The sequence below is a fragment of the Pristiophorus japonicus genome, chromosome 15 (genome assembly GCF_044704955.1).
Source record: "Pristiophorus japonicus isolate sPriJap1 chromosome 15, sPriJap1.hap1, whole genome shotgun sequence".
Classification (NCBI taxonomy): Eukaryota; Metazoa; Chordata; class Chondrichthyes; family Pristiophoridae; genus Pristiophorus; species Pristiophorus japonicus.
The window spans coordinates 10,126,565-10,147,174 of NC_091991.1; the positions used below are offsets into that span (position 1 = coordinate 10,126,565).

A 20,610-nucleotide genomic window follows, 5' to 3' on the forward strand; every position below is an offset into this window, starting at 1 on the left:
AGTGGCAATTTGTGTATCTCTCCATCATAGATACTTTTACGGTCGCACTGCCGATGACTGGGATCAGTTCCTTGGTGTAAGTGCGTAGCTTTGTCTGAATCGGGCTCAGCTTGGGTCTTTGTTCATGTTAAACGATTCACATTTACACCCCTTGACGGACTCTGAGTCCTTCTTTGATCAACAGTTATTTTCTGCACAGTACTTGCCAGTGAGTTTTGATTCTGGGAGAATCTCAACGTTGAGGTTGTGAACGCCTGGCTTAAGGTGATGGTCTGCTTCACGTCCCGTCCCATTGCGAAAACGTCCCGCAACACATTGTTGAGGAGTTCGTCAAATTCGCACGGTTCTGCGAGCCTTCGGAGGTCTGCGACATATTCCGCTAAATCCTGGCCCTCAGTGTGGCGGTGTGTGTAGAAGCAATACCTGGCCAGTGAAACCCGAATAAAGGCTTTACCCTCTGTAAACTTTTCTAAACTACCAGCGGCAGCCATCTTTGCGTGTAAGTCCGTGATCTGTACCTGTCGCCAGTTAATATGGCTCTACTTATCTGTAGAATAACTCCACGCGGCCTAGTGCTGTGCTTGAACAGCTGTGACCTTAGTCTCTTTATTGTGCCTGCAGACTGCCTTCACCATGTGGTGGCCAGCCTTTTATACAGCTCCTGCCTGGGCCTGCCACAGTTGCACCCTCTAGTGGTACCAGCATAGTATATACACAGAGTATACATATATGACAGCATTTATTGGTGATTTGCTTCTCAATTTATGCCATCATTGCACTGACATAGTCTAAAGGTATTTGAAAGGCAAATTAATGGCAGTGAATGGCTGGGAAAATGTAGTTTCTTTTCCAAAGTTTGAACACTGTGTGCGAAATCTTCTATAAGGCATGGGGTGTAAATCGCATATGAGACTTGGCATATCGGCTGAGTTTGTTATGCAAATTGCAATAGTGATTTAAAGTTGGTATTGTATTGAGACGTGTTTACAAATGGAGGTGATATGATGGAACTTGCAACAATGTCAAGTCAATGATTGACATAGTTATCTTATGTTTCTTTTCATAAAGACTTAGATTAAAAAGAAATAGGTGCTCCTGATATTGTGACAGAATGCCTTTGCATAAGTTGTAATTTGATCAAAGAAAGAAGACTTGCATTTCGATGGCGCCTTTCACGACAACCGGACGTCTCAAGGCGCTTTACAGCCAATTAAGTACTTTTGGAGTGTAATCACTGTTGTAATGTGGGAAACATGGCAGCCAATTTACGCACAGCAAGCTCCCAAAAACAGCAATGTGATAATGACCAGATAATGTATTTTTTAATTAAATATAAGTTTTATATATTTTTATCAAATATAAGTTCAGTTGCACTTTGTGTCATCTCTTCTATAAATACTCCTAACATTCTAGTGAATATTTGATCTAACAGTGTCACTAAGAGTAACTACACTCCAAAATTAATGAATTAGTATATAAATGCAAATCTTTCGAAGGCATCAGCCAGGTTGCCTCGCCTTAACTGTAAGCCCCGCCCATCTGTCCTGCCACACTCAAGATGGCGTCTGTAAATCCCGCCACTGCGCTCAAATGACGGGGGCGGGGTCGATAACAGCGCACAAGGCCGGGGGTGGGATTTGATGATAACCGTGCATGCGCGGTGTCGCTAGTTGTGGTGAATGGCGCATGCGCGCTGTCGGGGTGGGTGGGGGCAGGCCGGGTCACGTGGTGCGGCCAGCAGCGGCTCGAGCGGCCGAATGTCGGTTGGGAGCGCGAGTGCGGTTTGAATGCGGCGCCGGTTGGCGCGGCCTGAGGCCCGGAGTGAGCGGCCGGGGATGGGCGGCCGGAGACAGGTCTCTGCATCATAGATATATAATCATCGTGTGGATCAGGGCCCCGGGGAGCGGAGCGGAGCGGAGCGGAGCGGCTACCTGGGGAGTGGGAGTGGGAGGGTGGCTGCGGGGCCGGGGCCGGGGGTGAGGGTCAGCGGGCCGGGGAAGGGAAGACAGCCGGGAATGGGAGGCTGTGCTGGAGCTGGGTAACTGGGCACCACTGGCATTCGAGAAATATTAGTATGTGGGCGGGGAGATGGTGGTGGACGGGAGACGGGAGGGAACGGAGGGACATGGAGACGGTGGAAGATGGGGGTAAAGGGGAGGGGACGGGAGGGGGGTGAAAGGAAGGGGGGACGGGAGGGGGGGGGGTAAAGGAGAGGGGACAGGAGGGGGGTGAAAGGAAGGGGGGACGGGAGGGGGGTGAAAGGAAGGGGGGACGGGAGGGGGGGGGTAAAGGAGAGGGGACGGGAAGGGGGGACGGGAGGGGGGGGGTAAAGGAGAGGGGACGGGAAGGGGGGACGGGAGAGGGGGGGTAAAGGAGAGGGGACGGGAAGGGGGGACGGGAGAGGGGACGGGAAGGGGGGACGGGAGAGGGGACGGGAAGGGGGGACGGGAGAGGGGATGGGAAGGGGGGACGGGAGGGGGGTGAAAGGAAGGGGGGACGGGAGGGGGGGGGTAAAGGGGAGGGGGGGTGAAAGGAAGGGGGGACGGGTAGAGGGGAGATGGCGGAGGGATGGGGTGTTGACAGGAATAGGAGAGATGATGGATGTGGAAGATGAAAAGAGTAAGGGGAGAGGTCAGGAGGAGAGGTGTATAGAGTAGAGGGAGGGAGGTTCAGTCACTGATGACCGTTCAGTTTAAGGCTGCATTTGCACAGTAGCTAGTAGTCTGCAGGTCTGGTTCTTGCCAGGCTGGACACTGGTGGTGATGTCTGGCCGAAATTTCAGTCCCATTGCCGAGGAGAGAGCTCTGTGCTTGGTTGCACTTGCATAGCTCCTCTCTCTGTTGTTTTTAAATAAAAAGGATGGGAGGTCGAAAGTACTGCAGTTAAGGAATTAAAGCAGAAAATGCTGCAGCAAGTCTATCAGCAGCAGCTTTTCTCTTAGATGTTTTGCTATTGATGCATGATCATTGCCTAAAATATTAACCTGCCTTTTCTCTTTATAGATGCTATCAAACCTACTTTTTATTTCCAGAATTTTCCAGCGTGTCTGCCTTGTTTAAACATTTTAAATTAATTACACACGGAATTAAAAAAGTGACCCGGAGCGCCAAGGGACTCGCTCCCCAGGCAGATTTTACACCTGGTTAAACACTGGACCCGATTTGTATTAAGAACATAAGTGGCTATCAGGCTGACCCCTTCCAGGAAGTCTTGCTCACTACAGACTGGATTTGGGTACGGCTGTGCGTCTGAGCAAAGCGGAAATCACCACGTGCCAATGCTAAAGTTGCAGTTCAAACGTACTGAGTGACACAAGTGCCCAAGCTTTTTCCTTCACTGGCTGCGCAAGTGTGTGATCTGGTGCTTCAGGGACGTACAAAGTTTAAACCAAAGGTCTCAAATACTTGCATTGTTCTCAACAGATCTGATTTGGAATCTTTCCAGCAATGAGACAGCACTAAGAACAGACCTTTCCACAAGCCCAGGCCCAGAAAATGTAATCTGGGCAAACCAATAAATAAGAAATATCTTTTAAAAATTAATTTACAGGATATGGATGTCGCTAGCAAGGCCAGCATTTATTGCCCATCTCCTAGTTGCGCTTGAGAAGGTGGTGGTGAGCCGCCTTCTTGAACCGCTGCAGCCCATGTGGTGAAGGTGCTCCCACAGTGCTGTTAGGGAGGGATTTTCAGGATTTTGATCCAGCGACGATAAAGGAACGGTGATATATTTCTATGTCAGGATGTTGTGTGACTTGGTGGTGATGGTGTTCCCATGTGCCTGCTGCCCTTGCCCTTCTAGGTCATAGAGGTCACGGGTTTGGGAGATGCTGTCGAAGATTGCAAGTAGAAGTGAGTTGTGTGGGCTTAGAAGGCCGGGTCACCAGGGATTGGGGTCTGTATGTGACCCCTGGTGGGACACCCCTGCCCCTCAGTGACTCCAGAAATAGATTTGCTGTTTTTGGATCGCAAAAGTACAAACATCCTGCTCTCCAAATGAAACAATACAGGGATATTTAGCCAGAAGCGCCAGGTGCAAGTTTACGGAACTGTACAGCAAAACCAAACTGTTGATTCTGATTGTTGCTCCCTGTATGCATTTGCACTGTATTTTGCTTAACTGCAACGCGGTTTACGCAATAGTGCTAACGTTGCAGTATAAATCCGGGGTCAGGCCGAACCTGACTGGAGAGTTGTGGCGTGAGACTCCCTCTAAGACTAGGTCTCCCAGCACTTGTGTTTAATGCTGCATACAATGCAACTCCGGTGTCAAGCCAGACCTGGTTCAAAAAGTGCTCAGCGATTTGATTTAACTGCTTAGAGTACAGACACTGACATCTATGCTTTCTAATCAATTAACATTTTCTGCATGTGTGGGTAAGAGATTTTGCATTCCAGCTTTGCTGTAAAATGGGGCCTCTGTCTGGCAAACTTGACAATACAGCTTTAAAAAGTAAATTTAGAAAAGGTACAGAGAAGATCAACAAGACTGATTTCAAGTATAAAAAGGATGAGGTATTATCAAAGCCACTGGTTTATGGTGGCTGAATAAATCAAACTCAACTTTTATTAAATGGGATTGCAGGATTTTCTGAGAATTCTTTAACCCAGTGATGATGTAATTTGATCCACTTTTCTGTGAAAACTGAACCAGTCAGCTGGATTGATGAATATTTTGAATAATCTGCCGAGCAGATTGATAAAGCAAAATTGGGATGTTGAAAATGTAGTTGGATGGCAGCCATACTGGATTGTGCCTCGCTGTGCCGAATACTCTTATCTTTTGAGTTTTCTTTTCAAGTACAATGAAACAAATTAGTAACTTGCATCTCTTTATGGTTGTGCTATTGTTATATTATTTGTTACAACATTTTAAAAGTTAGCAAATCTCCAGTATTGTCCATAGTAATTTGGATGATGCTGTTTTGTAGGGAAAGGAGTGTGCATTACATTGCATAATATTTTTTGCTAAGATGTGTCATGTATTCAACCAGCATTGTAACGCATGTATAATCTGACCCAAGTTGTACACTGTGAGAACACTGACTACTAGGTGGTGAACTTGTGGGAGACACTCCTAACCTAGACCTTCAGATATAAAAAGGGACGCTCCACCCACTTCCATCACTTGAGTGCTATGAAATAAAGGACAGGTCACAGACTGACCTCTCAAGCATGGGCCTCGTGTGCATTTATACTGTATAGTAAGGACGTATCAATGGCGACAAGAAATTGGGATTTAAACCACGCGAGCATGGCCACCAGCAGAACAGACGAGAGGTACTGTGTTAAGGAATGGTTGGGACAGAGATTCAACATTGTTAAAGCAGCACACAGTTCTCCAGGCAGACAAGGGCAATCGGACATGCCCCAACATGTAGTCGAACCCAGAGGGGGAGTTCGACAGAGACAATGGCAAGCTGAACTGCCATTCATGCCATTGCAAGGGACAACGCGGCCAGTAATGGGGCCATCAACACCTGTTAATGGTGCACTCAAGGACAATAACAGGGGCAGTCAGGGATGATCGACTGGCAAGGGACCTTTTGTTTCCAACAGCAGCTCATGCTGGAGGTGTGGAGGCACACACTCAGCCGGAGTTTGCAGAGGTGAGCAAAATACCTGCAGAAATTGCAGAAATGAACGCTGGGGGAAATCGCTGGAAACTGAAGTTCAGCGAGTTCATGTGGAGCACGTATACAGTTCATACACCAGGACGCCACCGATAATGATGAAAGTGCTCCTCAATGGCATCCCAGTATCAATGGAGCTAGACACGGGGCCCAGCCAATCCCTGATGGGTATCAAACAGTTCGAAAAGTTGTGCGCGTCCAAGGCCAGGAGGCCAAAATTATCGCCGATTGACGCACAGCTACGGACTTGCACAAAGCAGATCATTCCAGTGCTAGGCAGCGCCACGGTAGTCGTGACCCACAAAGATTCAGAGAACAGACTGCCACTCTGCATTGTCCCAGGGGACGGTCCCGCACTACTGGGGAGGAGTTGGCTTGCTGTCATGAACTGGAAATGGGGCGATGTCAATGCAATTTCCTTTGTGGAGTGAGTATCATGCTCACAGATCCTGGACAAATTTGACTCATTATTTCAACCCGGCATTGGCACTTGGGGGCCAAGGTAGTGATTCACATAAACCTGGACGCCAGGCCAGTACACCATAAGGCCAGAGCGGTGTTGTACGTGATGCGGGAAAAGATAGAAGGCGAATTGGACCACCTGCTGAGGGAAGGCATCATCTCGCCAGTCGAATTCAGTGACTGGGCGAGCCCGATTGTGCCGGTGCTCAAGGCGGATGGGTCGGTCAGGATATGTGGCGATTGGAAGGCCACCATCAATCGGGTGTCATTCCAAGACCAGTACCCGCTACCGAGAGCGGAGGACCTCTTTGCGACGCTATCCGGTGGCAAACTTTTTTCAAAATTGGACCTGACCTCAGCTTACATGACCCAGGAGCTGGCGAGTGAGTCGAAGAAGCTGACCACCCATCACGACACACAAGGGGTTGTTTTGAGTACAACAGATGTCCGTTTGGGATTCGCTCGGCCGCTGCGTTCTTCCAACAAAATATGGAAAGCCTCCTCAAGTCGATTCCAGAGATGTTGGTTTTTCAGGACGACATCCTCATTACGGGTTACGATACTGAAGAACACCTCCACAACCTGGAGGAGGTGCTACGCAGACTGGACCGGGTAGGGCTGCGACTGAAAAAGGCGAAGTGCGTCTTCCTAGCTCCAGAGGTAGAATTCCTGGGGATGAGGGTAGCAGCAGACGGGATCAGCCCTACTGTGTCCAAGATGGAAGCGATCCAGAGAGCACCGAGACCCCGTAACACGACGGAGCTGCGTTCATTCCTGGGGCTCCTGAACTATTTTGGTAACTTTCTTCCCAAATTGAGCACGCTGCTAGAGCCGCTACACGTGCTCCTACGCAAAGGTCGCAAATGGGTCTGGGGGGACAGTCAGGAAAGGGCTTTTAATAGAGCACGCAATTTGTTATGTTCCAACAATCTGTTAACGTCATATGACCCATGTAAGAAACTTGTGTTAACGTGCGATGCGTCGTCCTATGGTGTCGGGTGTGTGTTGCAGTATGTCGAGGCCAAGGGTCAGTTACAGCCGGTAGCTTATGCCTCCAGAAGTCTGTCCCAGGCAGAAAGGGGCTACGGGATGGTAGAAAAGGAGGCGCTCGCATGTGTATATGCGGTGAAGAAAATGCACTAGTACCTGTTTGGCAAGAAATTTGAGCTGGAGACAGATCACAAACCCCTAACGTCCCTTTTGGCCGACAACAAGGCCATAAATGCAAACACATCGGCCCGCATACAGAGGTGGGCACTCACATTAGCCGTCTGTGACTACACAATTCGGCACAGACCGGGCACCGAAAACTGCGCCGGTGCACTCAGCAGGCTCCCACTAGCCACCACTGAGGGAGCTACCGAGCATGCTGCTGAGATGGTCATGGCTGTTGAAGCTTTCGGAAGCGAAGGCTCACCCGTGACAGCCCGTCAGATTAAAGTCTGGACAAATAGAGACCTGCTATTGTCTGTAGTCAAGAAATGTGTCCTGAATGGGGACTGGGCAGCCACGTACAGGGCATGCCCTGAGAAATTTAAACCATTTCACAGGAGCAAGGATGAACTCTCGATTCAGGCCGATTGCCTACTGTGGGGAAACCGCGTAGTCATGCTCCAGATGGGCAAAGAGGTGTTCATCAGAGAACTCCACAATGAGCACCCGGGCATTGTCACGATGAAGGCAATTGCCAGTTCACACGTTTGGTGACCAGGGATAGACGCAGATCTGGAACTTTGTGTTCGCAGGTGCAATACGTGTGCCCAGCTGGGCAATGCGCCCAGGGAAGCCCCCTTAGCCCCTGGCCATGGCCTGCCAAGCCTTGGTCACGCATCCATGTGGACTACGCAGGTCCTTTCATGGGGAAAATGTTTTTGGTTGTATTGATGCCTACTTCAAATGGATAAAGTGTGACATTTTAAATTCAAGCACATCCTCTGCCATGGTAGAAAGTCTACGGGCAATGTTCGCCGCCCACGGTCTACCGGACATCTTGGTCAGCGACAATGCCCGTGCTTCACAAGCACTGAATTCCAGAACTTCATGGCAGGCAATGGAATTAACCATGTTAGAACGGCACCGTTCAAGCCGGCCTCAAACGGCCAGGCAGAACGAGCAGTGCAGATAATCAAACAGGGGATGCTCAGAATCCAAGGGGGTTCCCTACAATGCCGCTTATCACGCCTCCTGTTGGTCTACAGGTCCCAACCACACTCGCTCACAGGGGTTCCACCCGCAGAGCTGCTAATGAAAAGGACGCTCAAAACCCGGTTATCCCTTATATACACCCCACCATGAAAGAAATTGTCGAGAGCAGGCGCCAGTCACAATATGACTACCATGACAGGAATGCGAGGGTGCGATGTATTGATGTAAATGACCCTGTTTTTGTCCTCCACTACGCTGCAGGGCCCAAATGGCTCGCAGGCACTGTGGTTGCCAAAGAGGGAAATAGGATTCTGGTAGTTAAACTTACCAATGGACAAATCTGCCGCAAACATGTGGATCAAACAAAAAGGAGGTTCAGCAACCCCATAGAAGAAGCAGAGGAAGAACATGATATAGAGTTCACTCCACCACAGGTGACCAAAGGGAGGAGAGCCCAGTCACTGTGGGCAGTCTGTACAGACCTGAGGCACTGCAAACAGCAGACACTCAGGCCAGCGCCCAATAACCGGAGCCCCAACTCAGGCGCTCTACAAGGGAGCGTAAACCACCAGAGAGACTCAACCTGTGATCCCAATAAGACTTTGGAGGGGGAGATGAAGTTATGTATTCAACCAGCATTGTAACCCATGTATAATCTGACCTAAGTTGTACACTGAGAACACTGACCACCACTAGGTGGTGAACTTGTGGGAGGCACTCCTAACCTAGACCTTCAGATATAAAAGGGGAAGCTGCACCCACTTCCATCACTTGAGTGCCATGAAATAAAGGACGGGTCACAGACTGACCTCTCAAGCATGGGCATAGTGTGCATTTATACTGTATAGTAAGGACGTATCAAGATGGAACTTGTCTCTCTCTAAGGCCACAAATGCAATTGTTAGAAAACATAGACTGAGGTCAAAAAGTGTTCCTTGATTTAGAATATTGAGACACACCCAGCATTTTAGATTGATTTGCATATGTAACAGAGTTTTGCACGCACAGGACTATTATATTAAAATATGTAGATTATTTATTTATATTTAACTATATTTTATGCTTTCCTTCACAACTCGTTTACAGCATTTTATTTTAGATGCATTTGTTCGCCCTGCTTCAATGCCTTCGGAGGTTGGCACTGACCCAGTTGCTGCTTAATGTTGGTGCCAATCTTTGCAGAAATGCCTTAAAGTAGCTACTTCTAGCAACACACTTCCGGCTCTGAGTGGCATTGGCAAAGTGCAGCCCAGATTATCACTTTAAAGCAAAGCTTTCGCGTATTGAGAATTGGCACCTTCAGGAGAGGAAAGAAAATTGGCAAAAGTAGCGAGAACAAGTGTCACGAGCAGTAATAGCACATTTGAAAATGCGTGCAATAACCAAAAGGCTTGTTCTTTGCAATTATGTGTTATTTTTAAAGCCTACTAGGTTGCAATTACACATATATGGCACTTATTGTATCTCGCATTCTGGTTTTAAACAATATGTACAGCTTTTTCATATGATTTTGTATGCCTGTTTCTTGCCAGATGGGAAATGTGACTTTAATATGTTTTTCATCTGCAATTTTCATGTTGAATTTTTTTTTAATGTTCCACATTAAATAAATAGAGGCGTGCACTTTGTCACAGGAGCTGGCCTAAAATGGATGGTTATCAATCTTAAACAGGCCACAGTGTAGGCGGTGCTTCATTATGTTGTAACTCGGTAGAATCATTCAGTGTGGATAGCATATTAGAGCTTTTGTGTTCTTTTCTCTTTACAGTGATCTGAGCCTGCTACAGATGAGTTTGTGACTTTGCAGAGCCTTTGGTTGCGTGTGTGATCAGGAGTATGTCAGGTTGGCCATGGTCCTTAATTCATTGCTGAAGTTGGTTCAGAGGCAGACCTACACCTGTCTGTCCCATCGATACGGCCTTTACCTCTGCTTTGGAGGGTTAGTGCTCATGATTGTGTCTGCCTTTCAGTTTGGAGAGGTAAGTAACTTGTCAAACAAAATATAAATAATAAACCTAAACTACTCTGTCAGTAAATTTGGCTGAATATCTTCAAGTATCATTCTGTAATTTTTCTAAAGCTGCTATATTCACAATTGGTTATAACAGGTGCAGCATCTAGTTTAGAAAAATAAAACTCTAAATTGTAAACTAGTGTGACTATGTTGAGAAGCAACTAGCCTGTGGAAAGCTGTAGCCTTAAAGGTCCTGCATCAAGACAGTAATGAAACCAGGAGGCAAAGCATTGGTAAATGATCAGCTCACACATTCACGCCCATCCTTGTTCCCATAGATCAAGCGTGATTTTTATTATTATAAACAAAGGTAAACATAGTAAGAATCACTCAAATAAAGATAATTCTTGTCTGAATATCAGTTTGGCTGTTTGGAGTATTATATTTTCTGTTGTAAGAACCTGTTTCTTATCTTATGGTTAATACAGCTCCTTGTGACTTTCTTGATTTGCTGTTCAAATTATGTAACAGTACTGATTTTATCAGTTTTGATGGCTTTGCAAATCTCGAGTTTTAAATTTGTTTTTTGGCCTCTGGTACACTGGAATGATAAACCTATGTGCAATAATATCATTTAGCATTGCTTTGCCTCCTGGTTTCATTACTGTCTTGATGCAGGGTCATTACAGCTACAGCTTTCCACAGGCTAGTTGCTTCTCAACATATTCACACTAGTTTACAATTTAGAGTTCCATTCTGGGCCTTTGTGTTCCATATAGATATTGTTGAGTCTGGAATATAATCTCATTTTTGTTCCTATTTTAGGAATAGCTGTAACCAATTCTGTTAATTTGAATGCCAATTACAACTCTGGAAATATTGAATTTGTTGCCCATGTATCTAGTAAGGTTAAGCTTTGACCCCTGAAGACTGTTGTCTTATTAAGGTGACATTGAACTGTACTGGAAAGTGATTTTGTGTGTTAATGAACAAACAAAAAAATATTCTACATTAATTTTTGAATTGGATTATTTTTTCAAGGTTGTCTTGGAATGGAGCCGTGATCAATATCATGTCATGTTTGATTCTTATCGCGACAATGTAGCTGGAAAATCGTTCCAAAATAGGTAAAATAGTTATTTTCAGACATTTGATTAAAGGTTTAGAAGATTGCAGATCACACCTATAAGGGTTGACCTTGTTGCAGTCTGCTTGAGAGATTTTAGCTCTGTAAACCTGTTCATATCTCGTCTATTTTGGCAAGGAGTTTGTTGAGAGGTTTGTTAGGTGATTGGGTCACTGAGGAGGCATGTAAGTTTGTTCTTTTGCTACTGAAAAGAATGCACTTTCAGAAATCATGTGCAGGTAAAAGGCAGCTCGTTCAATGGGAGTGTGCACAAGGAAGTAAGCATACACTTAAAACATGCATTTGTATGGTATAAATTGGACCATTAAAAGAAAGACTTGCATTTATATAGCGCCTTTCACAACTTCAGAACGTCCCAAAGCACTTTACAGCCAATGAAATATTTATGAAGTGTAGTCACTATTGTAATGTAGGAAACGCAGCAGATAATTTGCGCACAGCAAGGTCGCATAAATAGCAATGTGATACTGACCAGTTAATCTGTTTGTGATGTTGGTTGAGGGATAAGTATTGGCCAGGGCACCGGGGAGAACTCCTTGCTTTTCTGCAAAATAGTGCCGTGGTATCTTTTACATCTACTGGTTTAACGTCCCATTGGGAAGACAACACCCCAGACATTGCAGCACTCCCGCAGTACTATTCATAAAGCAGAGGTACTAGAAAGGTTGGCTGTACTTAAAGTTGATAAGTCACCAGAACCAGATGGGATGCATCCTAGGACGCTGAGGGAGGTTAAGGAGGAAATCGCGGAGGTACTCCCCATAATCTTCCAATCCTCCTTGGATACGGGGGTAGTGCCAGAGGGCTGGAGAATTGCAAATGTTACACCCTTGTTCAAAAAATGGTGAGAGGATAAACCCAGCAACTACAGGCCAGTCATTTTAACCTCGGTAGTGGGGAAGCTTTTAGAAATTATGATCAGGGACAGAGTTAACAGTCACTTGGACAAGTGTGGATTTATTAAGGAAAGCCAGCATAGCTTTGCTAAAGGCAAATTGTGTTTAGCTAACTTGATCAAGTTTTTTGATGAGATAAGAGAGGATTGCTGAGGGCAATGCAGTTGATGTGGTGTACATGTTCTTCCAAAAGGCGTTTGTTAAAGTGCCACATAATAGGCTTGCCAGAAAAGTGAAGCCCATAGAATAAAAGGGACAGTGGCAGCATGGATATGAAATTAGCTAAGTGACAGGAAACAGAGAGTAGTGGTGTTCCCCAGGGGTCAGTACTAGGACCACTGCTTTTCTTGATATATATTAATGATGTAGCCTTGTGAGTACAGGGTACAATTTCAAAACTTGCAGATGATACAAAACTTGCAAGTATAGTGAACAGTGAGGAGGATAGTGATAGACTTCAAGAAGACATAGGCTGGTGAAATGGGCAGACACGTGGCAGATGAAATTTAATGCAGAAAATGCGAAGTGATTCATTTTGGTAGGAAGAATGAGGAGAGGCAATATAAACTAAAGGGTGCATGAACAGAAACAGGGGCTATATGTGCACAAATCATTGAAGGTGGCAGGGCAGGCTGAGAAAGAGGTTAAAAAAGCTTACGGGATACTGGGCCTCAAATAGCGGCATAGAGTACAAAAGCAAAGAAGTTATGATGAACCTTTTTTAAAAAAAAACACTGATTCGGCCTCAACTGGAGTATTGTGTCCAATTCTGGGCATCGCACTTTAGGAAGGATGTGAAGGCCTTAGAGTTTAGAAAAGATTTAGGAGAATGGTTCCAGGGATGGGGGAAACTTCAGTTATGTTGATAAACTGGAGAAGCTGGGGTTGTTCTCCTTGGAGCAGAGAAGGTTGAGAGGAGATTTGATAAAGGTATTCAAAATCATGAGGGGTCTGCACAGAGTTGATAGAGAGAAACTGTTCCAATTGGCAGAAGGGTCAAGAACCAGAGGACAAAGATTTAAGGTGATTGGCAAAAGAAACAAAGGCGACATGAGGAAAAACTTTTTTACAATCTGGAATGCGCTGCCTGAAAGGGTAGTGGAGGCAGACTCAATCGTAGCTTTCACAAGGTGGTTGGATAAGTACCTGAAAGAAAAAGATTTGCAGGGCAACGGGGTAAGGGCGGGGGAGTTGGACTAGCTGAAGTGGTCTTGCAGACAGCTGGCACGGGCTAGATGGGCTGAATGGCGGCCTCCTTCTGTGCTGTAATCTGAAGTGAGAGTTGAACCCACAAGCCTCTGACTCACGCAAGATTGTTATCACTGAGCTACGGCAAGGGGCTTTAGCTTCGCACCAATATATGCACAGTATAAATTGGCAGACTTGGAGACCACATGGGTGGCTGGTGCAGCAAATAAAGTTCGCACTAGTGCAAATGGATTTCTTGAGGGTGTACCTAATGGTAGGAACAGGAATTTAGCTCAGAATTTGGCAGTGGTATTCCTGACATAGTAAGGAACAGCTGTTATCTCCAACTTACTAAGAATAACTAATTGTTGAAAGAATGCTTCAAGCAAGGTATTCAGATTTATTAAAACTGGGCCTACAAAGTCAATTTTTCTGTACGTGCAGTTTCTTTACACTACTTTAGGGGGAGAAAAGCTTCTAGGTTGTGCCATGTGATGACACCATACCCTGCCTCAACTGAAATAGCAGGCTTAAAATGATTGGGTGACATGGCAGCACTTTTCAGTTGCAGCACGGAAATGCCGGGCAATTGTTTGAATGCTTGACAAAGTTGATTGCAGGACCTACGTACTGTAAGTGTAATGTGTGTGTATGATGTACTTCACGGTAAAGTTGTTTTGTTCTGCATCAACATACTTGGCAGACTTACTCTTATTGTAAGTTGTTCATTTGAATGTCTATTCAAGTGTAACTTCAGATAATTGGTGTAGTGGAGTAAGAATGAAATATTTTTTAATACCATTTTTGTACGTATTAGGTTATGTCTACCAATGCCAATTGATGTGGTGTATACGTGGGTGAATGGCACCGACCCGGGTTTGCTAAAGGAACTACACACAGTAAGGGAACAGATGAAGAAAGAACAGCGTACCCTGAGGTGTGTGTTTCCCTTAACCTTTAAACATTTTTTGGCAGCCGCTTGCAATTTTTGTGTTTCCTCCCCCTCACTGCCTAGGCTTCTGTACAGGTCTGTGATAGGGTGCAGTGGTATGTTACAGGACTAATAATCCAGAGAACACGAGTTTAAATCCCAACGTGGCAGTTTGAGCATTCCGATTCAGTTTAAAATAAATGAATAAATTATCAGTTAAAGTGACCATGAAACTGTTGGATTGTCATTTAAAAATGCAACAGATTCACTAATGGCCCTTAGTGAAAGCAACCTGCCTTCCTTGCCTGGTCTGAGCCTGTGTGTGACTACAGTCCCACTCCAACCTGCTTGATTCTTAACTGCCCTCCGAAGTGGCCCAGCGAGCCACATATGAGCAACGCTTGCCACGACACCTGAGAATTAATTTTTTTAAAAATCAACCAGCAGCCGTTACTGTTAAAGCCGAATCAGATCAAATTCCCATCTCTCGGGGTAAATGTGGTGCTTTAGGCCTAATATATATTTTCAACTGAGGTAGGCAAGCTCAAGTGACGGATCGAGCCCAGACTTTGGATTTATGACTGAGGGAATATTTTTCTGTAGTTATGTAGTCACTGACCCTTAAAGAGGAAGGCAAGTCTGGGGGAAAGGACACTCAATTTATACTGAAAAAATATACTTTTATGAAGCATGGAATAAGAGCATACTTCGTGCTTCATTTCAGCTAAGAATTCTCGATTTCAAAAACAGATAAAACCAGATTTTGGTAAGCAATAATTTTTATATAACTTTGAATAAAGGTATCCACCTTGCCTTCACCTTTCAGTATATATGTAGAAGTCAGTACTGTAGAATATTTGTGTAAAATATATATAGTCTGTGTGTGGTCCTGGTCTCATTTACCATAAAGTTTTCAACTTAATAGAAAAAAATTGACGAATCTATTAATGAATTAGCTTTTTCTTTCTTTAGGGAAAGTCTTGGAAATGCCACAGAAGCCACCAAGAAAAGGTAATTAACTTGTATTTGATACTAAACTGCTTCTCAAAAGACCTTTGAAAAGTTTTTGAGAGTTGTATTTTGTTGATTTGCAAATGGTTTACAGTATGCTGCCATTTTTAGCGCAGTGCAAGTTTAATATAATGTGGATAAATACAGGAGGTAATCAACTTGAATGACAATTGCTGTTTCCCAGTTTTGATGGATCGTGGTCTTTGGCTAGGAGGATTGTTAGGTTACTGGAGATGGCCATGATGTTGGTGACTTCTAGTCTGAGTGTCCCAACTCTTTCCTAGTGTGCTACTAAGTTACTTCTTTTGGGCCACAAAAACAATTGTAATACAAAACACTAAATTCAAGACAGTTTTTATACTTTATTGTTGCTGTGAATATTTATTTGTAATAGTACCAGCATTTTCAAAAATGCTACATTTTTAAAGAATGCTTTTCTTGTACAGGGTATTTGCAAAGCAGAATGATATTTCATGATTTATTTTGTATCTTTTTAAAAATCTTTATTTTTAAGAAACTGTCATGTTGTGAATGTTATTTAAATATACAGTTGAACAGGCTGTAGTGAAGAGTAGTTGTAGCATATTACATCAGGACTGTGATTAATGGTTTCCATCGTCTACAGTGGCAAAAAAACAGGGCATAAAGGTGATTGGTTTTGGAGAGGAAGGTTTTACTCCTGCCTTAACTGAAAGCTAGAAGCATTTGCATTTTCTGTTTTGGATGAAAACTGAAAATCAAGTAAAGAACGTTGCATTGCTGTTTGCCTCTAGGCATGGGATCCGGGTATCTGTCGAGCGCTGGGGAATATTGTATAAATCGGTGAATCTGGGCTGGAGGAGGAAATGTTCCTCTTGGGGTGCGGTTGGAGATGTTGTAGTTTAATAAAGAGCACGTTAGCTTGGAGGTTTGTGGTTTTCCAAGTCCTTTTTGGGGGGAAGCAGAGAGGGATAGAGCAGTGAGTGTCTCATTGTTCTTCCATTCGGATTGTTGGGGATGTTGGTGCCTACAATGAGTGAAGAGGCTTGTTAACTCTGTTGAGGAGCCCTATGACGGCGATAGTGATTAATGTGTTCCACTGTTGAGGAATCTTTGTATAAACCCTTGGACAGGCTTGTTTGTGAGTATCCTGCATCCTCCTGCCTTGGGATGGGTTGGTTTATCTGGGCCAGCTGTTCTGATACTGGTCCAGTTTGTTTGGGGGTCAGGAGTGTGTTGCTGTCAATGAGTTGGAGCCTGCAGGGTGCTGCTGTGGAGATGGAAATATCCGTGCAGTAGGCTGTCTTACTGTCCTGATTGAAATAGTAATGTGAAATACTAAGTTGGTTGGAGAAAGGATTGAGTAAATTTCCTGCTTCAAAACTAATTTAATAGTAGCTACAAATATTTCCATTACAGCTGAAGAGGCTAAAAGCAGTGAGCATGGAGTAGTAAATGTCTGTTTATTACTGATTGGAGTGTGTTCTATGTTAATGACATTGTATGAATACAGACTTGTTGATTACAGTGAGAAGCAGCCAGAATGCCTATTGTCGCAATGTGTAAAGGGGCCAATGATCGTTTTGGATCCGAGTTTACCAGCAAACGTTACAGTCAAGGAACTGCCTTCACTCTACCCTCACTTTCAAGCTGGAAAACATGTGTTGCAAATACCAAAGCTGAAAAATCCATCGTCCAATATTACTGTAATTATGTTCAATACTCAAAAAGAAGGTAAATGTAAAGTGGCCTTAAACTACATGTACGGCTAAAATAGGTGAAACAAAATGGATGATATGTTCATTTGTAAAAACTATACATCAAATACATTGGGGACATAGATGTAAGATTAAATGTAAGAAAATTAGGACAGTGTAGGAGAAACCTTTTTACACAGGGTTCTGAAACTAGAATGTAGTGGCTGAAGCAGAGAGCATGCCAGCATTTGGATGGGATGTTAAACTGAGGCTCCTGTTGTAAAAGATCCTATGCAAATCGTCAAAGGAAAAGAGTTTCTCCTGGAGTCCCTGCCAACATTTTTTCCTCAACCAAGAGCACGAAAAATGGATTAACTGGGCATTCAGTTCATTGCTTTTGTGCAATCTTGCTTTGTATGATTGGCTGCATAACAGCAATGACTGAATTTCAAGGGCAATTTGTGAGAGTCATATTCCGTTTATGCCGAATTGTAGTTTGTTACTTTCTAAATTAGATCACATCTTTTGGTCTGTGAAACTCTAATTAGGTGATGAACCCCCTGCTACAGAGCATGTGCTGCAGTCAACTTAGTTATTCTTTTAAAATAGTTCTACTGTGCATGTGCATCATGGAATCCTTGCATTGTCCTGAAGTCAAATAGATAAGGGGTCACGCAGATTTTAAATAATCAATGAATATAACATTAAAACATTTTCTTTTAGTGGATGACACACTTTCGGCAATACAAAAGCAAAATGATAAAAGATTGGCATGGAGAGGCTATCTGGTAGGTTTTTGTATTTCCTTATATTATGTTTACGTTATCATTGACTAACAAGCAAATATTCACATACTTAAATATATGAAATGAGTTAATGCTGAAATAAAATTCGTGTTACAATTGTCGCATTATCCGCAGCCTTTTGGTGGAGGGGTGCCAGATTTCCACTACCCGTTGTGTGAAGAAGTACTTCCTGACATCCCCCCCGAACAATCTAGCCCTCATTTTAAGATTGTTCCCCTTGTTTTGGATTTCCTCCACCAGAGGAAATAGTTTCTCTCTCTTTATACTATCAAATCTTTTAAAAATCTTTTTAAACATCTCAATTAGATCACCCCTAAACTTTCTAAACTCAAGGGAAAACAAAGCTGTCCTCATAATGTAACCTTTTAAGCCTTGGTGTAATTCTAGTGAATCTGCGCTGTACCCTCTCCATGGCCAATATGTCCTTCCTGAAGTGCGGTACTCCAAACTGATAACCGTGTTCTAGAAGGGGTCTGACCAAGGCTCTCTACAACTGAGGCATAATTTTCTCCCCTTTGTATTCCAACCTCCTTGAGATAAAGGCCCACATTCCATTACCCTTTTTGATCATTTTTTATACCTATGCACTCGCTTGTAATGATTTATGTATGTGGACACGCGCATCCCTTTGCTCCTCCACAGTTCCTAGCTTCTTGCCATTCAGAAAGTATTCTGATTTGTCTTTCTTGAATCCAAAGTGAATGAGCTCACACAGAAAATCGGTACAGGAGTAGGCCATTCGGCCCTTTGAGCCTGCACCACCATTCAATAAGATCATGGCTGATCATTCACCTCAGTACCCCTTTCCTGATTTCTCTCCATACCCTTTGATCCCTTTAGCCATAAGGGCCATATCTAACTCCCTCTTGAATATATCTAACAAACTGGCCTCAACAACTTTCTGCGGTAGAGAATTCCACAGGTTAACAACTCTTGAGTGAAGAAGTTTCTCCTCATCTCGGTCCTAGATGGCTTACCCCTTATCCTTAGACTGTGACCCCTGGCTCTGGACTTCCCCAGTATCGGGAACATTCTTCCTGCCTCTAACCTGTCCAATCCCGTCAGAATTTTACGTTTCTATGCGATCCCCTCTCATTCTTCTAAACTTCAGTGAATACAGGCCCAGTTGATCCAGTCTCTCCTCATATATGTCAGTCCTGCCATCCTGGGAATCAGTCTGGTGAACCTTCGCTGCACTCCCTTAATAGCAAGAATGTCCTTCCTCAGATTAGGAGACCAAAACTGAACACACTATTCTAGGTAGGGCCTCATGGAACTCTCATCTGCCACAGTTTTGCCCACTCATTTAATATGTGTCTCTTTGTAACTTCCTGCTCCCATCTACACAACTTACTGTGCCTGCAAACTTGGATCTACAACTCTATTCTTTCATCCAAGTTATTAATATAAAGTGAAACCTGTATAAATGGACAGTCACCTACCAAAATGGACACTTGTTGCGAGACCCAAATAACTTGCATGGTAAAATATACAAGAGGCACTCTGAGCCGCTCACAATTTACAACTACAGACAGCCTTCAGTGCAACAAGACCTTTTACAACTTAAAACACTGGACACAGCGTGTTACAAAGCTGCTGTACCTGGATCTTTCACCCAGTCAGATCCCTGGCCCTTCCCCTTGCAGCTCACTTCTTCTCTCTCCCCAAATTCCCATGAGGTCAGTGTGTGCCATTCCGCGCTAAGCAGCGGCAGGGTTTACTGTATATGACGAAAAGCTGAGATCCCAGAACAGATCCCTGGGGAACATCACTTGTCACATTCTGCCAGTCGAAATACATTCGAAGTATGTACTTCCAGAAGAATAAAAGTCTCCTAACCCAACCAATTACCACTTCGTATCACAAGGATACCTTCAATTGCGTGCACTTTTATTTTTGCTAATCTCTTGTGCGAAGCCTTAGCAATTGTCTTCTGGATGTACAAATAGACACTCGCCTGAGTGGGTGCAGCCTCAACAGTACTCAAGAAGCTTAACACTATTCAGGCCGAAGTAATTCACTTGTTTGGCACCCTGCCACTGGACTCTATATCCCTCCCTACTGTAGTTGCGTTATAGGATGCACTCTAGCAACTCGCCAGATTTGTTTTGACAGCAGTTTCCAGCCCGTTGTTTACTACCACCATAGTCATGGAAACACAGTCGCCTCCAAGTTCCCCAGCCAAGTTGAGTACCATCCTGAATTGGTCATGTTTCCATTCCTTTAAGTTAACTGGCCAAAAGTCAGAATTCTCTATCCAATAATATTGTAGGGGCACCATCACTACTAGGACTGCAGCTAGATAAGATGACCCACTATCACTTCCTCAGGGCAATTAAGTATGGGCAATAAATATGACCGTGTCAATGTTGCCATATCCAGTGAGCACAAAAAATACTGTCATGGATGCTTTTATAGCAGCAGCCAGAATGCCATTGCAGAGAGGGGCTATTATATTTTTTAAGGCCCTTTAATGGTTTGTGCATATTGGAAAACATTTTTTTCCAGCAGATGACACTTATTCTGCACTATGCTCAGTTGGTTTTCTGATTGCATTATTGAGCATGCTTTGGCTCAGTTGGTAAAAATGCATTGTTCTGTTGAGTCTTCAAACTTTATCTGAATTTATGTACAGCAGCTTAGAGAAACAAACTGCTTCTTTGTCTTAATTGCAGTATAAAGCTCTTAATTGTATCCACCAACTTAGAGGTCTTGAGAATGGTAGGAATCCTCATGACTGTTGTCTGAAAATCTGGACCCTA

The 20,610-nt window shown here is 44.2% G+C and overlaps 1 protein-coding gene across 1 annotated transcript in view; it reads left to right on the forward strand.

The window, feature by feature from the left end:
• Window positions 1-1,720: 1,720 nt before the first annotated feature.
• gnptab (N-acetylglucosamine-1-phosphate transferase subunits alpha and beta) overlaps window positions 1,721-20,610 on the forward strand; it is a 93,229-nt gene continuing 74,339 nt past the window's right edge. Inside the window, exons 1-7 of the mRNA XM_070900125.1 lie at window positions 1,721-1,853; window positions 10,008-10,218; window positions 11,235-11,320; window positions 14,242-14,361; window positions 15,328-15,366; window positions 16,874-17,079; window positions 17,766-17,830. Of these exons, the coding sequence (XP_070756226.1) occupies window positions 10,090-10,218; window positions 11,235-11,320; window positions 14,242-14,361; window positions 15,328-15,366; window positions 16,874-17,079; window positions 17,766-17,830 (645 nt within the window). The 5' untranslated portion in view covers window positions 1,721-1,853; window positions 10,008-10,089. The remainder of the gene's footprint in view (window positions 1,854-10,007; window positions 10,219-11,234; window positions 11,321-14,241; window positions 14,362-15,327; window positions 15,367-16,873; window positions 17,080-17,765; window positions 17,831-20,610) is intronic.